The 24778-nt window shown below is 49.5% G+C and overlaps 1 protein-coding gene across 3 annotated transcripts in view; it reads left to right on the top strand.

The window, feature by feature from the left end:
- The first annotated feature begins 1589 nt into the window (after nucleotides 1–1589).
- The window catches only part of dok7b (docking protein 7b), a 99808-nt gene continuing 76619 nt past the window's right edge, over nucleotides 1590–24778 (top strand). The window contains exons 1-5 of one of the 3 annotated variants that reach the window (XM_078215153.1): nucleotides 1590–1803; nucleotides 1942–1987; nucleotides 8139–8369; nucleotides 13324–13524; nucleotides 19605–19724. In XM_078215153.1, coding sequence (XP_078071279.1) covers nucleotides 1750–1803; nucleotides 1942–1987; nucleotides 8139–8369; nucleotides 13324–13524; nucleotides 19605–19724 — 652 coding nt within the window. In that variant the 5' untranslated portion in view covers nucleotides 1590–1749. The remainder of the gene's footprint in view (nucleotides 1804–1941; nucleotides 1988–8138; nucleotides 8370–13323; nucleotides 13525–19604; nucleotides 19725–24778) is intronic. The other 2 variants (XM_078215152.1, XM_078215154.1) reach the window with 2 other exon arrangements.

Genomic DNA, 24778 nt, shown 5'->3' with positions numbered 1-24778 from the left:
AGTGTGAGGTAATTCACTTTGGTAGGAATAACAGATGTGTTGAGTATAGGGCTAACGGGAGGACTTTGAATAGTGTGGAGGAGCAGAGGGATCTAGGTGTATGTGTGCATAGATCCCTGAAAGTTGGGAATCAAGTAGATAAGGTTGTTAAGAAGGCATATGGTGTCTTGGCGTTTATTGGTAGGGGGATTGAATTTAGGAGTCGTAGCGTTATGTTGCAACTGTACACAACTCTGGTGCGGCCGCACTTGGAGTACTGTGTGCAGTTCTGGTCCCCACATTACAGGAAGGATGTGGAGGCTTTGGAGAGGGTGCAGAGGAGGTTTACCAGGATGTTGCCTGGTATGGAGGGGAGATCCTATGAGGAGAGGCTGAGGGATTTGGGATTGTTTTCGCTGGAAAGGCGACGGCTAAGAGGGGATCTTATTGAAACATATAAGATGATTAGAGGTTTAGATAGGGTGGATAGTGATAGCCTTTTTCCTCTGATGGAGAAATCCAGCACGAGGGGGCATGGCTTTAAATTGAGGGGGGGTAGTTATAGAACCGATGTCAGGGGTAGGTTCTTTACCCAGAGGGTGGTGAGGGATTGGAATGCCCTGCCAGCATCAGTAGTAAATGCGCCTAGTTTGGGGGCGTTTAAGAGATCCGTAGATAGGTTCATGGATGAAAAGAAATTGGTTTAGGTTGGAGGGTCACAGTTTTTTTTTTTAACTGGTCGGTGCAACATCGTGGGCCGAAGGGCCTGTTCTGCGCTGTAATGTTCTATGTTCTATGATCCGGGTGGTCCATTGGGTAAAAGTCTAGCCTCGCACTGTCTGGGATTCCTCCACACTTTCTCCGCAGTGGGTGCAGAGGTAACAGGTCTCGGCAGTCGGGGATGATACAGCCAGCTTCACAGACCTTGCGCTCTCTGGGGAATGATGGGCAGCAATGTTCACTGCCTTCTGTTGGAAGTGCGCGTGTGCCCTTGAGGTGTTGACAGCATTGGGCTGTGACTAACAAGCCGGATGTCTCCGGCCCCGACCTCCCCTGCCACTGCTCCGGGCGGGCCCGGGAGATTGAGCACCGGGCTTGCTAAGCAGATGGAAAACAGCATTATAATAAATTTCCATATATTAACCTGCCTCCCGCCCATATCCAGCACGAAGCTGACAGTGCCGGAAATGCGCTGCTCGTAAAATGGCACCAGTTGCAAAAACCAGCGCCAATCGCGCTAAGTGCTTTACGCCCGACTTTACCACTGTGTCGTGCCTGAAAACAGGCGCAACGCGATGGTAAATTTGTCCCATTTGAGTCTGGATGACCCTTTATCAGAGTTGACAAAGGCTCTGACGAAGGGACATCCAGACTCGAAACGTTGGCTCTATTCTCTCTCCACAAATGCTGTCAGAGCCGCTGAGATTTTCCAGCATTTTCTGTTTTTGTTTCACGTTCTGCTGCATTACCCCACACCCAGGTTAAAGCAGACAAGATGCTGTTTGGCAGGTTGGTGAAGAGGGAGAGTGCTTTACGCTGCGGGGAGAGGCCTTCCCCTTTAAGGAGAGAGTTCTGTTTCACACATGGGCTTGGTGGGCGGTGCAGTCGGAGAGTGGAGGTGGGGGCAGAGGAGAGGGGGGGGGGGGGTGGTAGAGAGGCGTCAGTGAGCACTCGCTGCTGTCTCTGCTCGGGCGCTGGGATCACACAGCTCACCAAGTTATTTTGAAAGTGACCCTGAAAGTTTGCAGCTGTTTAGAACCATGACCCAAGATGACGGATTCGGCTGTAGCGGAAGGGCAAGTAAAATTGAGAGACGGAAAAAAGGTTTGTGGATCGTGCCGGGGAGAGGGGGCAGAATGTCAGGGTGGGGAGCAGTGTGTGGGGATCTAAGCATGTGAGTGACTGGGACAGTTTGTTAACCGGTGTGTTCTTTCTTTTCCATACACTGCGCACCCCGTCCAGTGGAAAAGTAGGTGGCTGGTTCTTCGGAAGCCTTCTCCTGTAGCAGGTACAGCGTGTCTGAACTTTACTCACTTGTCTATATCTGACTGCCTGGGCATCAGCTTTATTAGGGGGACAGACTGTATACGGAGAAACTAACAGAACAGTCACTGCTCACTCAGCGCGACTGCTAACCATTACGTTTCCAATGTCCTATTTTGAACAGTGCGTGACATGCAGTTTGTGGCATCTCGTTTTGTTCCCTTTGACCTGCGTTATAACACTTTGTCAAGTTTCACTAACCCCCCCCCCCCCGGCCGGGTTAATGTGCAGTGAAGGGAGAGAGGGGTGGGCTTCTAAAATGAGCTGAAGCATCTCAACTTTAATTGCAATAGCACTGAGCGCACACATACACACATACACATACACACAGACAAACACACATACACACACACATACACACATACATACACACACACACATACATACATACACACACACACACACACAGACAGACAAACACACAGACACATGCACGCGCACACCACACGCACGCACAATACACACACATAGACAGACACACATACATACAGTCACAAACTCACATAAACACATACAGACACACACACACAGACACACACACACCACATACACACACAGACAGACAGACGCACACACATGCACACACACACGCATACACACACATGCACACTCACATCAACACACTCGGACACACACTCGGGCACACACACACAATCTGTTTAATCACATTTTGTTTCGATGTTTTAAGCTTCCTTTGAGATTCTGCTTACTTTGATACAGTGTCCCTTTAAGGAACTGCGCTTTTAATTTATCCCTCACACACTCCCAGATGCACAGACAGAGTGGCACAGTGGTTAGTACTGCTGCCTCACAGCGCCAGGCACCCCCGTTCAATTCCCGGCTTGGGTCACTGTCTGCATGGAGTTTGCATGTTCTCCCCGTGTCTGCATGGGTTTCCTTCGGGTGCTCCGGTTTCCTCCCGCAGTCTGAAAGATGTGCTGGTTAGGTGCATTGGCCATGCTAAATTCTCCCTCAGTGTACCCGAACAGGCGCCGGAGTGTGGCAACTAGGGGATTTTCACAGTAACTTCATTGCAGTGTTAATGTAAGCCTACTTGTGACACTAATAAATAAAATTTAAAAGAACACTCACTCATAGACATAGTCTCACACACACATACACAGTCAGTTGGCTGATATGTGAGAGTAACTCTTGCTTGCGGTGCGCACCCTGACTCAGAACTTATCCTCACATCTCTGTACAGTTGGCTCAATCTGCAGTTTTACTTTCATCAAAACTTTTCTATTTCCCAAATTCTGAGCAGTGTAATTTAAAAAATATATTTTAACCTGGAGCGTGTGCTAAAATTTGGAACTCTCTACCACGTGAGGATGAATAGTATCTATTGATTGAATGGGAATTTTGCTCGCTATGTGTGAGAGAAAGCAACAGCAGGATATTCTGGTGGGGCAAGATGTAGAGGGAATAGGAGGAGGTTCCTGAGGGCTATGAAGACTGGCATGGTTCAGCTGGGCTGAATGGCCTGTGTCAAAAATACTATAGAAACAGCTTTGTTTGACTTTGGTTTCTGTAACAATATCTGTTCCAGAATTTTAAAGTCTACATTTTGACATATACTCCCACAAGGTACTTTTGTGCAGTGGGAGATGTGAATTGCGATGTGTTAACCCTTAGTACTTTAAGTTTAAAGTTTATTTATTAGTGTCACAAGTAGACTTACATTAACACTGCATTGAAGTTACTGTGAAAATCCCCTAGTTGCCACACTCAGGCGCCTGTTCGGGTACACTGGAGAGAATTTAGCATGGCCAATGCACCTAACCAGCACGTCTTTCAGATTGTGGGAGGAAACCGGAGCATCCAGAGGAAGCCCACGCAGACACGGGGAGAATGTACAAACTCCACACAGACAGTGACCCAAGCTGGGAATCGAACCCATGTCCCTGGCGCTGTGAGGTAGCAGTGCTAACCACTGTCCCACCGTGCGATATCGAGGTGTGATGGGGGAAGAGGTGTACCACTGACAGGAAGTACATCACTTATAGATTACGCACATAATATGCAGGGCTTTCAATATATTGTAATTGTAGTCATCTGCTTCCAATCATGGGATTTCTCACCAGCGCAAACACAGACACACATCCTCACCGATCTCACAATGTTAGTCTGTGCACTCTTCCCACACACCTTGATCTTAATCAATTGGGCCAGTGGGCTGACGAATGGCAGATGGAGTTTAATTTAGACAAATGCGAGGTGATGCATTTTGGTAGATTGAACCAGGGCAGGACTTACTCAGTTAATGGTAGAGCGTTGGGGAGAGTTACAGAACAAAGAGATCTAGGGGTACATGTTCATAGCTCCTTGAAAGTGGAGTCACTGGTGGACAGAGTGGTGAAGAAGGCATTCGGCATGCTTGGTTTCATCGGTCAGAACATCGAATACAGGAGTTGGAATGCCTTGTTGAAGTTGCACAAAACATTGGTGAGGCCACACTTGGAATACTGTGTGCAATTCTGGTCACTCTATTATAGAAAGGATATTATTAAACAAGAAAGAGTGCCGAAAAGATTTACTAGGATGCTACCGGGACTTGATGGATTGAGTTATAAGGAGAGGCTGGATAGGCAGGGACTTTTTTCTCTGGAGCGTAGGAGGCTGAGGGGTGACCTTATAGAGGTCTATAAAATAATGAGGGGCACAGATCAGCTAGATAGTCAATATCTTTTCCCAAAGGTAGGGGAGTCTAAAACTAGAGGGCATAGATTTAAGGTGAGAGGGGAGAGATACAAAAGTGTCCAGAGGGGCAATTTTTTCACACAGAGGGTGGTGAGTATCTGGAACAAGCTGCCAGAGGTAGTAGTAGAGGCGGGTACAATTTTGTCTTTTAAAAAGCATTTAGATAGTTACATGGGTACGATGGGTATAGAGGGATATGGGCCAAATGTGGGCAATTGGGATTAGCTCAGGGGTTTAAAAAAAAGGGCGGCATGGACAAGTTGGGCCGAAGGGCCTGTTTCCATGCTGTAAACCTCTATGACTCTATGACCTGCCACGTGTTCGAGCAGATTTATCCTTTATTAATTTTTCGATTATAGAATCATAGTTACAACACAGAACCCTCCCTAACAGCACTGTGGGTGTGCTTACACCTCATGGACTGCAGTGATTCAAGAAGGCAGCTCATCACCACCTTCTCAAAGGCAACTAGGAATGGGCAAAAAGTGCTGGCCAGCCAGCGACGCTCATGTCCCATGGATGAATATGCAAAAAAAGGAGGCTGTCCAACCCATTGGGGGGAATTTTCCCGTTTCGCCCGCCACGAGAATTGGAGCGGGCGTACCATGGAAAGGTCTGTTGACCTCGGGTAGGATTTTCCGGTTTCGGGGCGAGCGCGGCCGGATAATCCCGTCCATCGTGTCTGTGCCGCTCTGCAGTAATTCACCAATCCCCAACCCCCCCTCCACGCCCCCTGTCTTTTCCCCCACAGCCCAGAAAATCTTTTCTCCTCAGACAATGATCCAATTCTCGTTGGAAAGTCAGGGTCGAATCTGCCTCCACCACACGGTCAGGCAGTGCATTCTGCCCAGGTCCCCCGCATTGGGAAAGTTCCCTGCCCATTCACCCTCCCCATTCTACAACCCCCCTCCCCCCTCCTGAGCTCGATCAGACCCTCCCGCTCACTTGGTCGTCTGGCTACTTGAGAGCAGTTGTACTTTCCCCTCAGTTGGCGAGTGAGTTGGACAGCTGTCGGTACAGACAGCTGCGAAACCTGCACCTTCAAAGATCCCTAATCCATTCACAAGATTCATTTACTCTGCCACTTGATTTCACCTGCTCCCTGGTCTGGCTCTGAACAAATAAATCCGCCTGAGGGATAAGAGAGTCTAAAATCCCTCTCGCTGGGTGTGTCCTGTCTGACGCTGCGATCATGGCCTCCGGAGAGTGGTCGGGACAAGGAATGAAGAGTCTGGCAGGCCTGGGGAATGTTGGTGAGCTGGCGAGGTTCATTGTGCTCTGGCTGGGACTAGCTTGCTCATTTTAGCATCGTTGCGTTTGATTGAAAGGAAAAGGACTTGCATCTACGTTGCCACTTGCACCACCTCCGCACGTTCCAAAACGGTCAACAAATTACCCATTGAGTGCAGTCACTGCAGAAAACCGTGTAGGCCATTTGTGCACAGCAAGATCCCAGCAATTCACACAGGAGCAGGCGCAGGCCATTCAGCCCCTCGAGCCTGCTCCACCATTTAAAATAAGGATACGGGGTAAACCTTTTAGAACTGAGGTGAGGAGAAATGTCTTCACTCAGAGGGTGGTGAATGTGGGGAATTCACTCCCACAGAATGTAGTTGAGACCAAAACGTTGTGTGATTTCAAGAAGAAATGAGTTATAGCTCTTGGGGCTAAAAGGATCAAGAGATATGGGAGGAAGGGGACATCAGGATATTGAATTTGATGATCAGCCAAGATCAAAATGAATGGCAGAGCAGGCTTGAAGGGTTGAATGGCCTACTCCTGCTTCTAGTTTCTGTGTTTCTATGTGATCATGGCTGTTCTGATAGTATCCTCAAATTTGCATCCTGCCTACCCACAATAGCCTATCATCCTATCCCCTTGCAATGTGAGAATGAGCGGCTAATCTGTGCAGAAAGTGCTGGAAGGTTTCAGTAGGCTAGGCAATATCAGTTAGGATGACAGGTCATCAACCTGAAGCACTAACTCCGTTTCTCCCTGCTCAGACGCTGCTGTGTTTTTATTTCTAGAAAGGGCAGTGTTTTGCTTGCGTGCGAATGTTTCTTAGGGATGTGGGGAGGTTGAGGGATGAATATTTTCTGGGACACCAGGATGAACTCCCATGGGCTCTCCTTCAGGATAGTTTTTTAAAAAATCATTCATGGGACATGGACATTGCTGGCTGGGCAACATTTATTGCCCATCCCTAGTTGTCTGAGGGCAGTTGAGAGTCAACCACATTGCTGTGGCTCTGGAGTCACATGTAGGCCAGACCAGGTAAGGATGGCAGAGTTCCTTCCCTAAAGGACACTAGTGAGCCAGATGGGTTTTACTGACAATCGACAATGGGTTTCATGGTCATCAGTAGATTCTTAATTCCAGATATTTTTTATTGAATTGAATTCAAACTCCATCATCTGCCGTGGGGGGATTTGAACCCAGAACATTAGCTGAGTTTCTGCTTTAATAGTCTAGCGATAATACTACTCGGCCATCGCTTCCCCATAAGTGCCTCAAGACCTTTAACGTCTGCCCGGTTTTGGGGAGGGGTTGGTGTGGGGGCCAATGGGGCCTCACTTTTAATGTCTCATCCTGAAGAGTTCCTCATTTCCTTGTTACTGCACTGGGGTCGTCAGCCTAGATTGTGGACTCTCAAATCTCTGTTGTGGGATTTGAACCCACAGCCTAGGGCAGTAGTGGGCGACATGTGACCCGGGGGCCACAAGAGGCTAATCTGGGGTTTTGCGTGCAGCCCAGGAAGTGCAGAGGGGTGGGGGGGGGGAGGTGGTCAGCATGGGAGGGAGGTGTCGGCGCAGAGGGAGGTGTCGGCGCAGAGGGAGGGGTCGACACAGAGGTGGGGGTCAGCGCAGAGGGGTGACGGCGCAGTGGTTAGCACTGCTGCCTCACAACGCCAGGACCCGGGTTCGATTTGCAGCTTGGGTCACTGTCTGTGTGAAACCGGCTGCTCCGGTTTTCTCCCACACTCCAAGGATGTGCGGGTTAGATGGATTGGTCATGCTAAATTGCCCTTTAGTGTTGGGGGACTAGCTAGGGTAAATGTATGGGGTTATGGGGATAGGGCCTGGGTGGGATTGTGGTCGGTGCAGACTTGATGGGCCGAATGGTCTCCTTCTGCACTGTAGGGATTCTATGATTCTATCAGTTTGCGATCACCTTGCGGTTTGTTGGAGCTTTCTCTGCACAAGTGAACTGCCGTGTGTCCTATGTTGCTGCCATCACAACGCTTCAAAAGTATTTCATTGGTTGTGAAGCATTTTGGGACATCACGAAAGGCAGCTGTATAAATGAAAGAGTTTCTGGCGAGGATTTGGTGTGTGTGTGTGTGTGCTGTATGTGGTCGCGATGGGGGAGTCCACACCAAAGCTTCCATTGCCAATGTTCTGTGCTGCTGCTTTCAGACTGCTTGCTGATGCTGGTGTTCAAAGACAAGTCTGAGAAGAGCAAAGGTCACAAGGAGAGGAGCAGTGTGACTCTGGAGGACATCTGTGGCCTGGAGCCCGGCCTATCACTGGAGGGTGTTAACCACATCCTGGCAATCATCTGTCTGGGACAGACTGTGCTGCTGGCCTTCGACAACAAGGAGACCATGTGTGCGTGGGACATGAGAACTCGCTACAGCCTTGGCGAAGGTAACTGAGGAGAACCAAAATCCGGGGGATATCACTGAGGCGCTTAATATGATGAAAGGACAGGAAGGATAGATGGAAAGAAACTGGTGGGGGGAGGGGAGGGGAGGGGATGGGTGGTGTGGGGGGAGGGAGTGGTGGGGGGGAGGGGGTGGTGGGGGAGGGGCTGGGAGGGAGGGGGTGGAGGAGGAGATGTTGGTGATGGAGATGGTGCTGGGGTGAGCAGATATTGGGGGGGGAGTGATGGGGAAGGGGGAGGGGGGAGGGGGGAGGGGATGGTGGTGGTTCCTTAAGGAACTTTGACCTTCCGATTTGCGTCTCCTTGGCCAACCACAGAGGAATCTGGCAGTTAGCGATGATCTTACCTTGCCACACCTTCAGCCGACCAGGTCCTAAACTCCCCACCTCTCCCTCTCTCCACCTCGATACTTCTTACAGGGGGATTGACAAAGTAAGCGCGGAGAGGGTGATCCCTCGTGTGGGGCAATCTAGGTCATAGTTTTAGGATAAGGGGTGGCAGATTTAAACCAGAGATGAGGAGAAACTGCTTCTCTCAAAGGATGGTGAATCTGTGGAATTCACTACCCCAGAGTGTGGTGGATGCCGGGACATTGCGTAAATTTAAGGAAGAGGTGGACAGATTTTTAATTAGTAATGGGTTTGAAGGGTTATGGTGAGCAGGCAGGTAAGTGGAGTTGAGGCTGAGATGAGATAAGCTGGTTAGATAGATACAGAACAGGCTTGGGTTATAGAAGACAGAGAATAGCGGAGGAAGGGTGTTTTTCAGAATGGAGATCTGGAGCTAGTGGTGTTCTGCAGGGTCCAGTGCTGGGACCTCTGTTGTTTTGAAGTATATATAAATGATCTGGAGGAAAATGTGGGTGGTCTGATTAGTAAGTTTGTGGATGGCACGAAGATTGGTGGAATTGTTGATAGTGCCGAGGATTGTCAGAGGATACAACAGGATATAGATAGATCGGAGACTTGGGCACAGAAATGGCAGGTGGAGTTTAATCCGGATAAATGCGAGGTGATGCATTTTGGAAGATCAAATTTAGGCGTGAATTATACTGTAAATGGCAGAACCCTTAGGAAAATTAACATACAAAGGGATCTGGGCGTGCAGATCCACAGTTCCCTAAAAGTGGCAAGACAGGTGGACAAGGTGATTAAGAAGGCATAAGACATGCTTGCCTTCATCAGTCGGGGCATTGTTTCTTTTCAGAAGGAGGCAGTGGCATGGTGGTATTGTCACTGGACTAGTAATCTAGAGGCCCAGAGTAATGATCTGGGGGCCCGGGTTCAAATCCCATCCCATGGTGAAATTTGAATTAAATTTTTAAAAATTTAGAATTCAATTGTCGTAAAAACCCATCTGGTTCACTCGTGTCATAGAATCCTTACAGTGCAGAAGGAAGCTATTCGGCCCATCAATCTGTACTGACTCTCTGATAGAGTATCTTACCCAAGCCCTATCCCTGTAACTCTTTGCATTTACCCCATTAATCTCCCTAACCTACTCATCTTGGGGCACTAAGAGGCAATTTAGTATGGCCAATCAACCTGACCTACACGTCTTTTGGATTGTGGGAGGAAACCGGAGCACCCGGAGGAAACCCACGCAGACAAGGGGAGAAAGTGCAAACTTCACAAGGACAGTCACCCGAGGCTGGAATTGAACCCAGACCCCTGGTGCTATGAGGCAGCAGTGCTATCCAGTACTGTCCATTGGGGAAGCAAATCTGCTGTCCTTACCCAGTCTGGCCTACATGCGACTCCAGATCCACAGCAATGTGGTTGACTCTTAAATGCCCTTGGGGATGGGCAGTAATTGCTGGCCCCATTCCATATAGGAAAAGAAATCCCTCCTCCTCTGTCCTTCCCGCATCACTGCCAATGGAACCTCTGTCCTTCCCGCATTATTATTTGGCGATATACTTAGACTGGGAGGCCTTTGCAAATAGAACAATGTGCAAGGTGTAGGGTGGCATTGAGTGCCGGGCGGATGGCATGCGAATAACAAGGGCACAGCTCTTTGCCAACTAATGCTTTTGGTTTCTGCCAAGCCCCTGTTGTGCCCACTAAATCCAGAAAGCCAGCGTGTGATGACAGAAAGCTGGTCGCCCGTTGATTGTTTCATAAGCGATGCCTTCATCAATCAGTACAACTTCATTTTGTCAGAATGCATGGCACTTGGATTCAGTCCCGGCAACATTGGACTTCACCCGGTGCAAGAGGGCCTTTTATTCCCCTGTCCTGTGTGGGACCTTCCTGCAATCGCTCGTCTGCTCCCCCTCCCTTGCTGCCGTTCTGGACGGTGAGCTGAGGATCAGAGGGGTCCTGACAGGGTGGATGCTGAGAGGATGTTTCCCCCCCTGGGGGATTTAGAATTAGGAGACACAGTTTTAAAGAGGGAAGTGAGGAGGAATTCTTCTTTCAGAGGGTCATTGGTCCATGGAATTCTCTTCCCTCGAGAGCAGTGAAGGCTAGATCGTTGGTGGCACAGTGGTTAGCACTGCTGCCTCACAACGCTAGGGATCTGGGTTCAATTCCCGGCTTGGGTCACTGTCTGTGCGGAGTCTGCACGTTCTCCCCGTGTCTGCATGGGTTTCCCCCGGATGCTCCAGTTTCCTCTCACAGTCTGAAAGATGTGGTAGTTTAGGTGCATTGGCCATGCTAAATTCTCCCTCAGTGTGCCCGAACAGGCGCCGGAGTGTGGCGACTAGGGGATTTTCACAGTAACTTCATTGCAATATTAATGTAAGCCTACTTGTGACACAAATAAATGCACACACACTGAATATATTCAAGGCTGGATTAGACAGATTTTTGATTGACAAGGCAGCCATGGGGTGTGGGTGTTAGGCAGGAAAGTAGAGTTAGGGTCACAATCAGACTAGCCATGACTGACTGACTGATGGAGCAGGCTTGCGGGGCTGAATGTCCTTCTCCTGCCCCTAAATCTGACGATCTTGCATTCTTAGTGGAAGGGCAGGTCACGTTGACCTTCTCAGCTGCTGAGGTTGTACACTGGGGCATCAGGAGGAACATAGGAATTAGGAGTAGAAGTCGGAAAATTCAGCCCTTCAAGCCTGCTCTGCCATTCAATCAGATCATGCTGGTTCTCGGGATAAAAGCAGATTACTGCGGATGCTGGAATCTGAAACCAAAAGAGAAAATGCTGGAAAATCTCAGCAGGTCTGGCAGCATCTGTAAGGAGAAAAAAGAGCTGACGTTTCAAGTCCAAATGACCCTTTGTCAAATCTACCTCCCCACCTGTTCCACATATCCCTGCCACCCGTTTTTTTTACCAGAAGTATATCTATCTCCTTCTTGAAACCATTCAATCATTCTGACTCCACCGCGCTGTTGCACTCTATCCCTGCTTACAGATCATATGTATGGGCGGCACGGTAGCACAGTGGTTAGCACTGCGGCTTCACAGCTCCAGGGACCTGGGTTCGATTCCCGCTCGGGTCACTGTCTGTGTGGAGTTTGCACATTCTCCTCGTGTCTGCGTGGGTTTCCTCCGGGTGCTCCGGTTTCCTCCCACAGTCCAAAGATGTGCGGGTTAGGTTGATTGGCTGTGCTAAAAAAATTGCCCCTTAGTGTCCTGAGATGAGTAGGTTAGAGGGATTAGCGGGTAAAAATGTGTAGGGATATGGGGGTAGGGCCTAGGTGGGATTGTGGTCGGTGCAGACTCGATGGGCCGAATGGCCTCTTTCTGCAGTGTAGGGTTCTATGATCTATGATTATAAACAGTTGAGGTCTGAGGACTGATCCCTGTGGCATCCCGCTAGTTACATTTCCCAAGCCAGAGAAGGACTTATTTATCCCTCTTATGTTGCTGTACTTCACTCCACAAGAGTGGCAGGGTGGGTCTGGGGGTTGGGGGACGATTCTAGTGATCCCAAAAGTAGTGGGCGCAGCAATATCCCCTCGTGCAGGGGTCAGCTGTCTATGATGATCTCCATTTGAATGGCTTCATAAGTTTAAAGATTATTTATTAGTGTCACAAGTAGGCTTACATTAACAGTGCAATGAAGTTACTGTGAAAATCCCTTAGTCGCCACACTCCCAGCGTCTGTTCGGGTACATTGAGGGAGAATTTAGCATGGCCGACTCACCTAACCAGCGTGCTGTGTCACCATGTCACCCTCATAAAGATGGACACAGACGGGAAATAAACGGCGGCGCCATGGGGAAGGGGATTGACAGCACCGTCCTAGAGAGAGCCGGCAGAGACCTGATGGGCCAATGGCAGCACGGTGGTACAGTGGTTAACACTGCTGCCGCACAGTGCCAGGGACCTGGGTTTGATTCCTGGCTTGGGTCACAGTCTGTGTGGAGTTTGCACATTCTCCACATGTCTGTGTGGGTTTCCTCTGGGTGCTCCGGTTTCCTCCCAAAGTCCGAAAGACGTGCTGGTTAGGTGCATTGGCCATGCTAAATTCTCCCTCAATGTACCCTTCTGTATCACCAATCACTCAATGACCCTGTCCTTAGGTTCACAGGATTGCCACTGGTCCTTCTCCCTCCATCCACAGTAAAGTACGTCTGGAGGGTGGCTCAGTCGCCTTGTGTCCTATTGCTTTCCCTGTGGCAATCTTCTGGGCCACAATGACGTAGCAAAAAGGATTTTTGTTAAGGACTGTCAACAACAGCTTGCAATGATTTCTGCTTTTAACCGAATAAAGCATCCCGGGAGAGTGATTCAGACAGATGTTAACACTGAAACAAAGGAGAGGTTATGGGACAGGTGGCTAAAGGAGGGGTTTCAGCCGTGGAATTTCAGAGCGTGCAGCCTGGATTAAGACGTGACAGCCGAAGGTCGGAGGTGAAGGAGCAGCGAGTTCTCAGAGAGTGGTAAAGGCTGAACTTGTGGATGGTGAGTGTCAGTCACTGGTATTGTGGAATAATCTGGAATGGTCTCCATGGTGTTGTCTTGTGTTCCCAGTTCACAGATTCCATGTTTCCGTGCTACCTGGCACCAAGCTGGAAAGCGGACCCGCAACTCTCCATTTTTGCAACAATATCTTTGTGTTGGTGCGGGATGTTCCCCCGACCATCATTGGCCAGTGGAAACTCTCCGACATGAGGCGCTATGGAGCCATTCCCAATGGCTTTGTCTTTGAAGGAGGCTCACGGTGTGGTATTTGTAAGTATTCTGCATCTTCTCATATTCCTCTTCTGTGGGTGACTTTCTGATGCCGAGCTCCTGGTTGTGGGGGAGGGTTCACCTCCTACCCACCGGCCAAGCTCATTGGTTGCAAGTTTGATTTGATTTGATTTATTATTGTCACATGTATTAACATACAGTGAAAAGTATTGTTTCTTGCGCGCTATACAGACAAAACATACCGTTCATAGAGAAGGAAAGGAGAGAGTTACAGTCATAGCTAGGGTGTAGAGAAAGGTCAACTTAATGCGAGGTAGGTCCATTCAAAAGTCTGACAGCAGCAGGGAAGAAGCTGTTCTTGAGTCGGTTGGTACGTGACCTCAGACTTTTGTACCTTTTTCCCAACGGAAGAAGGTGGAAGAGAGAATGTCCGGGGTGCGTGGGGCCCTTAATTATGCTGGCTGCTTTGCCGAGGCAGCAGGAAGTGTAGACAGAGTCAATGGATGGGAGACTGGTTTGCGTGATGGATTGGGCTACATTCATGACTGTTCGTAGTTCCTTGAGGTCTTGGGCAGAGCAGAAGCCATACCAAGCTATGATACAATCAGAAAGAATGTTTTCTATGGTGCATCTGTAAAAGTTGGTGAGAGTCGTAGCTGACATGCCAAATTTCCTTAGTCTTCTGAGAAAGTAGAGGCATTGGTGGGCTTTCTTAACTAAGTGTCGTTCTGGGGGACCAGGATAGGTTGTTGGTGATCTGGACACCTAAAAATTTGAAGCTCTTGACCCTTTCTACTTCGTCCCTGTTGATGTAGACAGGAGCATGTTCTCCTTTACGCTTCCTGAAGTTGATGACAATCTCCTTCGTTTTGTTGACATTGAGAGAGAGATGCTGTACCAGTTCACCAGATTCTCTATCTCATTCCTGTACTCTGTCTCATCATTGTTTGAGATCCAACCCACTACGGTGTTGTTGTCAGCAAACTTGAAAATCGAATTGGAGGGGAATTTGACCACACAGTCATAGGTGTATAAGGAGTATAGTAGGGGGCTGAGAACACAGCCTTGTGGGGCACCGGTGTTGAGGATGATCGTGGAGGAGGTGTTGTTGCCTATCCTTACTGATTGTGGTCTGTGAGTTAGGAAGTTCAGGATCCAGTGAGGCCTCCTATTGGCTGCCAAGGATGAGAAAGCATTCTCACTGGCTCGGGGCTGGTATAGATATGTTCTCACAGGTCTCGTCTTCATATCGTTGTGTTGGACAGAGCTGTCCTTTGGGTTCAGATAGGGTGGGCATGAAAGTTCCTGTGATACCTTCCCCTTTCTTTCAATGGGCTAAAGTTTTGATGCCCAAGTTGAATGTCAATGTACCAAGAAACAAGACAAGAATACCTCATTGAATTACCGAGTTACTGTAATGTGATCAGACTCAAGCATAGACAGCAAGGGTCTATATCTGTGTGATTTTAATTGCTCTCTCTCTCTCTCTCTCTCTCGATCCACTCTCTCTCTCATAGAACCAGAGAATCCCTGCAGTGCAGAAAGAGGCCATTCAGCCCATCGAGCCTGCACTGACAACAATCCCACCCAAGCCCTATCCCCGTATCCTCACGTATATTTACTCTGCTAATCCCCCTGACACTAAGGGTCAATTTAGTATGGCCAATCAACCTACCTTGTACATCTTTGGAGTGTAGGAGGAAAAAAGTTAAAGTTAATTTATTAGTCACAAGTAAGGCTTACATTAACACTGCAATGAAGCTACTGTGAAATTCCCCTAGTCGCCACAGTTCGGCGCCTGTTCAGGTCAATGCACCTAACCAGCACGTCTTTCAGACTGTGGGAGGAAACCCATGCAGACAAGGGAAGAACGTGCAGACTCCACACAGACAGTGACCCAAACCGGGAATCGAACCCAGGTCCCTGGTGCTGTGAGGCGGCAGTGCTGACCACTGTGCCACCGTGCTGCTTTCTCGCTCACCTCCTTATAGATGCTCCTTCAAGCCAAGCTGTTGGTCACACTTGCCCTAATATCTCCAGGCTTGGCTTTGTATCACATTTTGTTTGCTAACTCTTCCGTGAAGCATCTTGGGATGTTTTGTGACATTGCCGGTGGGACATCAATGCAATTTGCTGTTCACTGCACAGGGACAGCTGCAAAGGAATCTGGGCTGACGTGTCTGTTTAATCCATTATCAACTCAACTCGCTTCACACATCTGCAATTAGCCTGATGTCACTTATGTTGATTACTGTTATAAATAATTCGACTTGTAAGTAAACCTGCCTACTAGGCTGGCAAAGGTATTGGATAGATTATATATTCCGACGTCTTCTGGAATAGTTTGGGTGGGACAGTGGTTAGCACTGCTGCCTCACAGCGCCAGGGACCTAGGTTCGATTCCCAGCTTGGATGACTGTCTGTGCGGAGTCTGCACGTTCTCCCCGTGTCTGCTTAGGTTTCCTCCGGGTGCTCTGGTTTCCTCCCACACACCAAAGAGCTGGCGAAGGGTCATCCAGACTCGAAACGTTGGCTCTATTCTCCCTCCACAGATGCTGTTAGACCTGCTGAGATTTTCCAGCATTCGCTGTATAAAGACAGATGGATTGACTCTGAGATCTATGGATGAGAGTGCAGTTCAGAAGCTCGCATGCCTGTTATGTGTGCTGAGCCCTGCCCAGAAAGGGATTAAGATGCCGTTTGTGCAGGATCTTGCAGGAGATGCTGATCTTAAAGTGGCTTGCAGAGGATCAGAGTTAATGCCCCATCGTCTGGCCCTGTGTGACAGCTCTGTGGAATTGGACTGCCCGATGCTCCTGTGAGAGTTTCTTTTTGGTTGAAGTGAGTCAAATGTGCTGAAGAGCAGAAAGTCGGGCGGATATCTCTGATCCAGCAGGAATCACACCGACTTTTCCACCCGGCACCATGCTTATTCTCCAGATTGGAAAATTTGGAATAACTGCGGGGAAAACGGAACTAATCCCAAGACCCACACTGTTTTCCTCTGGGAGAACGGTTATTAATGATAAGACTATATTTATGACCAGCCGACACTGCATCCCCCCTCCTCCCCCTGTCTCCACAGGCTTTGACTCCCAGCCGATAAACAGCTGCTTGGCATTGCAGGGCTGCATTCCAGCCATTCCAAAGGCTGCTGAGTGTCCGGGGTTAGAGTGGCTCGCTGGGATGCAATGCTCATCTTGTAACCCGGACACGTGGCCTGCTGGGAGCGTACAGCTTTCAACCTGAAACCTGTTTTCTAGGAAAATGTGCAGGAGGCGCGATAACTTGGTTGTAGTGATTACAAGAATTGGCGACCAGCAGTTAGTAGGACGAGCTAAAATGGTTTATTTACAAGCAGATAAATATAGAGATCTTCCATGATGTTAACGCTTCCAGCTCTGCGATCAATCTGGCTACAAAAGCCCGCGCCCTGCAACGAGATACCCACCCTCGTTCCCCATTGCACAATCGGGTCACATGACCCTCCCGATTACATCCCTTAAAGGGGCCAGCTCCCCCTCCATCCATCCCCCATTAATAGCCTTATTATACAACACATAAATAACTTCCAAAACATCAGCATTAATGAACCTGGGACAGCACGGTGGCATGATGGTTAGCACTGCTGCCTCACAGCGCTGAGGACCCAGGTTCAATTCCCAGTTTGGGTCATTGTCTGTGTGGAGTTTGCACATTCTCCCCGTGTCTGCATGGGTTTCCTCCGGGTGCTCCGGTTTCTTCCCACATTCCAAAGATGTGCAGTTAGGTGGATTGGCCATGCTAAATTGCCCCATAATGTCAGGGGGACTAACATGGGGTTATGGGGATGGGGTCTGGGTGGGATTGTGGTTGGTGCAGACTCGATGGGCCAAATGGCCTCCTTCTGCACTGTAGGGTTTCTATGAACATTTTTTAACAGTTTATCAGACACTCAGTCTGCCAGGGGACTGTCTCTTTCTGCGGGAGTGACATAGCTCAACGGGTTGAGGTTTAACTGTTGATGTAGTTTGGTTTGGACTTGCTTCACTGGGACTCTCTCCTGGTTCCAGCACATCACTTCCCACTATTTCCTTGGTTTCATTGGGAGCAGTGCCTTGGCCTGCCATTGGCTGATCAGCCACTTCACTCCTTAGACGAACAACACTGCTTGGTGGCACAATTGGATCATGTGGCAACACCGTCTCTTGTGCCGGGTCCCGTCTCCACAGACGATGGGTTTCTTCCAAAACTTGTCCCACACTTTCACTTCGTAGGACGGTGGTCCTGTTCTGGCCACAAAAACCCCTGAGATCCAACTTACTCCGCTTCCAAAATTCTTTCCAAAATTTGGACCGTCTATCTCAAATGCTCTTTCTACTTCTGACGAATCATGGTTCCTTTTCTGACAACTCTGTCTTGCCTCCACCCATCCCGCCAAATTCGGAACTCCCAGGCTCAATCTGGTTCTCAAGCATCGACCCATCAGCAACTCAGCTGGAGTTATTCCAGTGGTGGTATCAGGGTGGTTCTATAGGCTGACAGGAACCATGCTATCTTAGTCTCGAGTGACACAAATGATTGTTCCTTCATATCAGCCTTGGAAAGCTGAACTGTATGTTCGGCCAATCCATTTGAAGAGGGGTGATATGGTGTAGTTCGGATATACTTTATTCCATTAAATGTCATGAATTTCTGGAATTCGCCACTTGGAATCATAGATCATAGAATCCTACAGTGCAGAAGGAGGCTGTTCGGCCCCTTGAGCCTGCACCGACCACAATCCCACCCAGGGCCCTATCCCTGCCTCACAGCGCCAGGGACCCGGATTCGATTCCCGGCTTGGATCACAGTCTGTGTGGAGGTTGCACGCTCTCCCCATGTCTGCGTGGGTTTCCTCCGGGTGCTCTGGCTTCCTCAGACACTCTGAAAGACATGCTGGTTAGGTGCATTGACCCGAACAGGTGCCGGACTGTGGCGACTAGGGGAATTTCACAGTAACTTCATTGCAGTGTTAATATAAGCCTTACTTGTGACTAATAAATAAACTGTACTTTATTTTACTTTAACCCCACATATTTACACTAGCTAAGGGGCAGTTTATCATGGCCAATCTACCTAACCTGCACATGTTTGGAATGTGGGAGGAAACCGGAGCACCCGGAGGAAACCCATGCAGACACGGGGAGAACGTACAGACTCCACACAGACAGTGACCCAAGCTACTAATCGAACCCAGATCCCTGGCGCTGTGAGGCAGCAGTGCTAATCACTGTTCCACCATGCCGCCACTTGTGAACACGTTTCCATTGTCCGAGACAAGTACTTCTGGTATGGCATGGGTGGCGAAAGATTTGCCGTGGGTGGTGAAAGATTGGCACAGTTCCTCGACCAAGGCGTATGAAGTTGTGAACTTCATGTTGGAGCCAGCTGGCTGTAGCTGGTGAGTGAGTGAGTGAGAGCCGGGGTGGGCAGCGATAGACAGTCCCAGCAACGCAAGAGGCTGCAGGAAGTTCCAAGAGCTAGGCTCCACTCCACCTGCTTTGAAACCCTCCCACCACCCCCCACTTTCAATGCAATTAAATTGGTTACAATCTCACTATATAACTCTACCCTAGAGTTACAGTAACGCAGTCAGAAACAATGGCTGGGATTTTCCGATCCGGCCTGTGGTGGGAATCGTTACAGGTAGGATGAAAAGTTTGACAGATCAGTCAATGATTTGTTGACTTTGGGCAAGGATTTCCTGTCCCATGGCAGGCGGGATTGGAAAATCTCAGTTAATATGTCTGCTTGGTCACCAGATGGCACGATGGTTAGCACTGCTGCCTCTCAGTGCCAGGGACCCGGGTTCGATTCCCAGCTTGGTTCACTGCCCGTGCGGAGTCTGCACGTTCTCCCCGTGTCTGCATGGGTTTCCTCCGGGTGTTTCGGTTTCCTCCCACAGTCCGAAAGAAGTGCTGGTTAGGTGCATTGGCCGTGCTAAATTCTCTCTCAGTGTACCCGAACAGGCGCCGGAGTGTGGCGGCTAGGAGATTTTCACAGTAACTTCATTGCAATGTTAATGTAAGCCTTACTTGTGACGAATAAATAGAGTTTGTTTTTTAACTTAGCTATTTTGCTTTGTGTTTCTCCGCCAGGGGCTGGTGTTTTCTGCCTTTCCTGCACTGAGGGCGAGCGGATCAGTTTCCTCTTCGACTGCATCGTCCGTGGGATCTCTCCGACCAAAGGACCCTTTGGATTGCGACCAGTCCTACCAGGTTAATATAGGGGCTCCACAGGAACAGCACGGAGGGAACCAGCAAGCCGATGGCTACCAATCCCTAACTCACGGGAGAGGAGGGAAAGGACAGAATGGAGGAGGAGGGAGTGGAGGGGGAGGGTCAGAAAGTGAGAGGGAAGGGATTGAGTGGATGAGGGAAGGAGGGGAAGGGAGCAGAGCAATTGAGTTTGGGCCGTTGGGGGGTGGTGGTGGGGGGGGGCGGTTGCAGGGGGAGGGGTGGGTGGGTGGGTGTGGGGGTGCGGAGAGGGCAGAGGTTCATAGAGTCACAGTTTAGAGGTTTACAGCATGGAAACAGGCCCTTCAGCCCAACTTGTCCATGCCACCCAGTTTTTACCACTAAACTAGTCCCAATAGCCTGCATTTGGCCCATATCCCTCTATACCCATCTTACCCATGTAACTGTCTAAATGCTTTTTAAAAGACAAAATTGTACCCGCCTCTACTACTACCTCTGGCAGCTTGTTCCAGACACTCACCATCCACTGTGTGAAAAAATTGCTCCTCTGGACCCTTTTGTATCTCTCCCCTCTCACCTTAAACCTATGCCCTCTAGTTTTAGACTCCCCTACCTTTGGGAAAAGATATTGACTATCTAGCTGATCTGTGCCCCTCTTATTTTATAGACCTCTATAAAATCACCCCTTAGCCTCCTACGCTCCAGGGAAAAAAGTCCCAGGTGGGAGAAAAGATTGAGGGAGAGAGATCCACTAGATTTTAATCTTTTGACATTTGTCACAGGTCATAAGCCAAAGGGCATGTGCGGTCACCAGATGGGCAGTATGGTGGCACAGTGGTTATCTGCCTCTCAGCGCCACACTCCGGTGCCTGTTCGGGTACACTGAGGGAGAATTTAGCATGGCCAATCCACCTAACCGGCACGTCTTTTGGACTGTGGGAGGAAACCTGAGCAGCAGGAGGAAACCCACGCAGACACGGGGAGAATGTGCAAACTCCACACAGACAGTGACCCAAGCTGGGAATCGAACCCGGGTCCCTGGCGCTGTGAGGCAGCAGGGCTAACCACTGTGCCACCGTGCCGCCTGGTGGAAGCACCTTCACAAGCTGACTGAGAGAAGGGTCAGTGCTAAATTGGGGGAAGGCTGACTATAGCCGGATTAGGCAGGAATTGGTGGATGTTGATTGGGAGAGGATGTTCGAGGGTAAGTCCGCGTCTGGCATGTGGGAGTCTTTTAAGGAACTATTGATAAGGCTGCAGGATAGGCATGTGCCTGTAAAAAGGAAAGATAGGAAAGGTAGGATTCGAGAGCCGTGGATAACCAGGGAAACTGAGGATCTGATTAAAATGAAAAGGGAGGCGTACGTTAAGTCCAGGCAACTGAAAACAGATGGAGCTCTGGAGGAATACAGAGAGAGTAGGAAAGAACTCAAACGGGGAGTTAGAAGGGCAAAAAGAGGTCACGAGATGTTCTTGGCAGGCAGGATTAAGGAGAATCCTAAGGCATTCTATTCATACGTTAGGAACAAAAGAGTTGTCAGGGAGAAAATCGGACCTCTCAGGGACAAAGGAGGGGAATGATGCTTAGAACCCAAGGGAATAGGGGAGATCCTAAATGAATACTTTGCATCGGTATTCACGAAGGAGAGGGGCGTGTTAACCGGGAGTGTCTCGGAGGGAGGTGTTGACCCGTTAGAGAAAATCTCCATTACAAGAGAGGAAGTGTTAGGTTTTTTAGGGAACATTAAAACTGACAAAGCCCCAGGGCCTGATGGCATCTATCCTCGACTGCTCAGGGAGACGAGAGATGAAATTGCTGGGCCTCTGACGGAAATCTTTGTCGCTTCTTTGGACACGGGTGAGGTCCCTGAGGATTGGAGGATAGCGAATGTGGTTCCGCTGTTTAAGAAGGGTAGCAGGGATAACCCAGGAAATTATAGGTCGGTGAGCTTGACGTCCGTGGTAGGGAAGTTGTTGGAGAGGATTCTTAGAGACAGGATGTATGTGCATTTAGAACGGAAAAATCTCATTAGTAACAGACAGCATGGTTTTGTAAGAGGGAGGTCGTGCCTTACAAATTTGGTGGAGTTTTTTGAGGAAGTGACAAAAACGGTTGATGAAGGAAGGGCCGTGGATGTCGTCTATATGGATTTCAGTAAGGCATTTGACAAAGTCCCACATGGCAGGTTGGTTAAGAAGGTTAAGGCTCATGGGATACTAGGAGAAGTGGCTAGATGGGTGGGGAACTGGCTTGGCCATAGGAGACAGAGGGTAGTGGTCGAAGGGTCTTTTTCCGGCTGGAGGTCTGTGACCAGTGGTGTTCCGCAGGGCTCTGTACTGGGACCTCTGCTATTTGTGATATATATAAATGATTTGGAAGAAGGTGTAACTGGTGTAATCAGCAAGTTTGCGGATGACACGAAGATGGCTGGACTTGCGGATAGCGAAGAGCATTGTCGGGCAATACAGCAGGATATAAATAGGCTGGAAAATTGGACGGAGAGGTGGCAGATGGAGTTTAATCCGGATAAATGCGAAGTGATGCATTTTGGAAGAAATAATGTAGGGAGGAGTTATACAATAAATGGCAGAGTCATCAGGAGTATAGAAACACAGAGGGACCTAGGTGTGCAAGTCCACAAATCCTTGAAGGTGGCAACACAGGTGGAGAAGGTGGTGAAGAAGGCATATGGTATGCTTGCCTTTATAGGATGGGGTATAGAGTATAAAAGCTGGAGTCTGATGATGCAGCTGTATAGAACGCTGGTTAGGCCACATTTGGAGTACTGCGTCCAGTTCTGGTCGCCGCACTACCAGAAGGACGTGGAGGCGTTAGAGAGAGTGCAGAGAAGGTTTACCAGGATGTTGCCTGGTATGGAGGGTCTTAGCTATGAGGAGAGATTGGGTAGACTGGGGTTGTTCTCCTTGGAAAGACGGAGAATGAGGGGAGATCTAATAGAGGTGTACAAGATTATGAAGGGTATAGATAGGGTGAACAGTGGGAAGCTTTTTCCCAGGTCGGAGGTGATGATCACGAGGGGTCACGGGCTCAAGCTGAGAGGGGCGAAGTATAACTCAGATATCAGAGGGACGTTTTTTACACAGGGGGTGGTGGGGGCCTGGAATGCGCTGCCAAGTAGGGTGGTGGAGGCAGGCACGCTGACATCGTTTAAGACTTACCTGGATAGTCACATGAGCAGCCTGGGAATGGAGGGATACAAACGATTGGTCTAGTTGGACCAAGGAGCGGCACAGGCTTGGAGGGCCGAAGGGCCTGTTTCCTGTGCTGTACTGTTCTTTGTTCTTTTGTTCTTTGTTCTTTCACTCCCTAAATTCTTTGCTCCCAGAGTTATGTCCTACACGCTGCCTTCAACTGAAGAATTCTCTGCAGCAATATCAGTCTGACCTGTCCGTCTCTCTAAATATACCATGAACGTCATATAAAGAAACTCGTGATTAGCTTCAATAGATGGAGCTTGACAATAGAAGATGAAATGAATGTGAAACTCACGTTCCAGGAATAATGAACTGCCCTCCCTCCCTCCCCCAGTCCCACAATTGTCTGTATGACTCAGCTGGCAAAGTTGGGGGGCTGGGGTGTGGGGTGGGGGGCTGTGTGTAGGGTGTAGGGGAGGCTCAAGCGGAGCACAAAGATCAGCATGAAGCTACTGAGCCAAGTGGAAAAGATTATTTGATTGGAGTCAGTTCAGGGAAGATTCACTATGATGACCCCCGGTATGGAGGGATTGTCTTATGAAGGAAGGTTAAACAGGTTGGAACTCTACTCATTAGAATTGAGAAGAATGAGAAGTGATCTCATTGAAACGTAGAGGATTGCTAACAGGCTTGACAGGGTAAATGCTGAGAAGATGTTTCCCCAGGGTGTGATGACGAGGGGATTTTCACATTAACTTCATTGCTGTGTTAATGTAAACCTACTTACAACTAATAAACTTTAAACCCTCATGAGAGAGTCGAGGACCAGAGGGCATCGTCTCAGAATAAAGGTACGCTAATCAAGACTGAGATGAGGAGGAATTTCTTCTCTCTGAGGGTTGAGAGTCTTTGGAACTCCTTATCACAGGGAGCTGTGGGGGGTGGGGGGTACACACAGAGTCCTGTGTATATTTAAGGCTTAGATAGACATATTTTTGAATAGTAAGGTATTTGAGGGTTATGGGAAAAGGGCAGGAGTGGACGTGTGGAATGTCGGATCATCCATGATCCTATTGAATGGCGGAGCTGACTCGAGGGGCTGAATGGCCTACTCCTGTTCCTATTTCTTATGATCTTATGGTCAGGGTCTTGAATTAATTTCTTACCCAAAAGACAGCAATCCTGACAGTGCAGCATTTCCTCAGCACTGCACTGGGACTTTCAGCGCAGGCTATGGGGGGTCAAATCTCTGAGTGGGGGTTGAATCCGTCCCTTACTGAGTACAGACCATTGAATCACTTAAGGGTGGAGAAACCCCCAGTTTTCCAGGTGATATTGTTCAGTGTTGGAAGATGTGATGTATCCCAAGGAGACCATTCTCTGGGATACTCTTGGATTATTCCCTGCGATATTTTCTCCTCAATTATAATTGGAAAATGTACTGGCCCTGAACCAAAGGCCAGGCTTTTGGGTCTTGTATCAGCATTCCATTATGGGGCTGGGTGGGGATTCCCCGGGGGTTGGCTGGGGATTCCCCGGGGGCTGTGTGGGGATTCCCCGGGGGCTGGGTGGGGATTCCCCGGGGGCTGGGTGGGGATTCCCCGGGGGCTGGGTGGGGATTCCCCGGGGGCTGGGTGGGGATTCCCCGGGGGCTGGGTGGGGATTCCCCGGGGGCTGGGTGGGGATTCCCCGGGGGCTGGGTGGGGATTCCCCGGGGGCTGGGTGGGGATTCCCCGGGGGCTGGGTGGGGATTCCCCGGGGGCTGGGTGGGGATTCCCCGGGGGCTGGGTGGGGATTCCCCGGGGGCTGGGTGGGGATTCCCCGGGGGCTGGGTGGGGATTCCCCGGGGGCTGGGTGGGGATTCCCCGGGGGCTGGGTGGGGATTCCCCGGGGGCTGGGTGGGGATTCCCCGGGGGCTG

Source organism: Mustelus asterias, chromosome 6 (assembly GCF_964213995.1).
Source record: "Mustelus asterias chromosome 6, sMusAst1.hap1.1, whole genome shotgun sequence".
Classification (NCBI taxonomy): Eukaryota; Metazoa; Chordata; class Chondrichthyes; order Carcharhiniformes; family Triakidae; genus Mustelus; species Mustelus asterias.
This window is presented reverse-complemented; position numbering and strand designations above follow the sequence as displayed.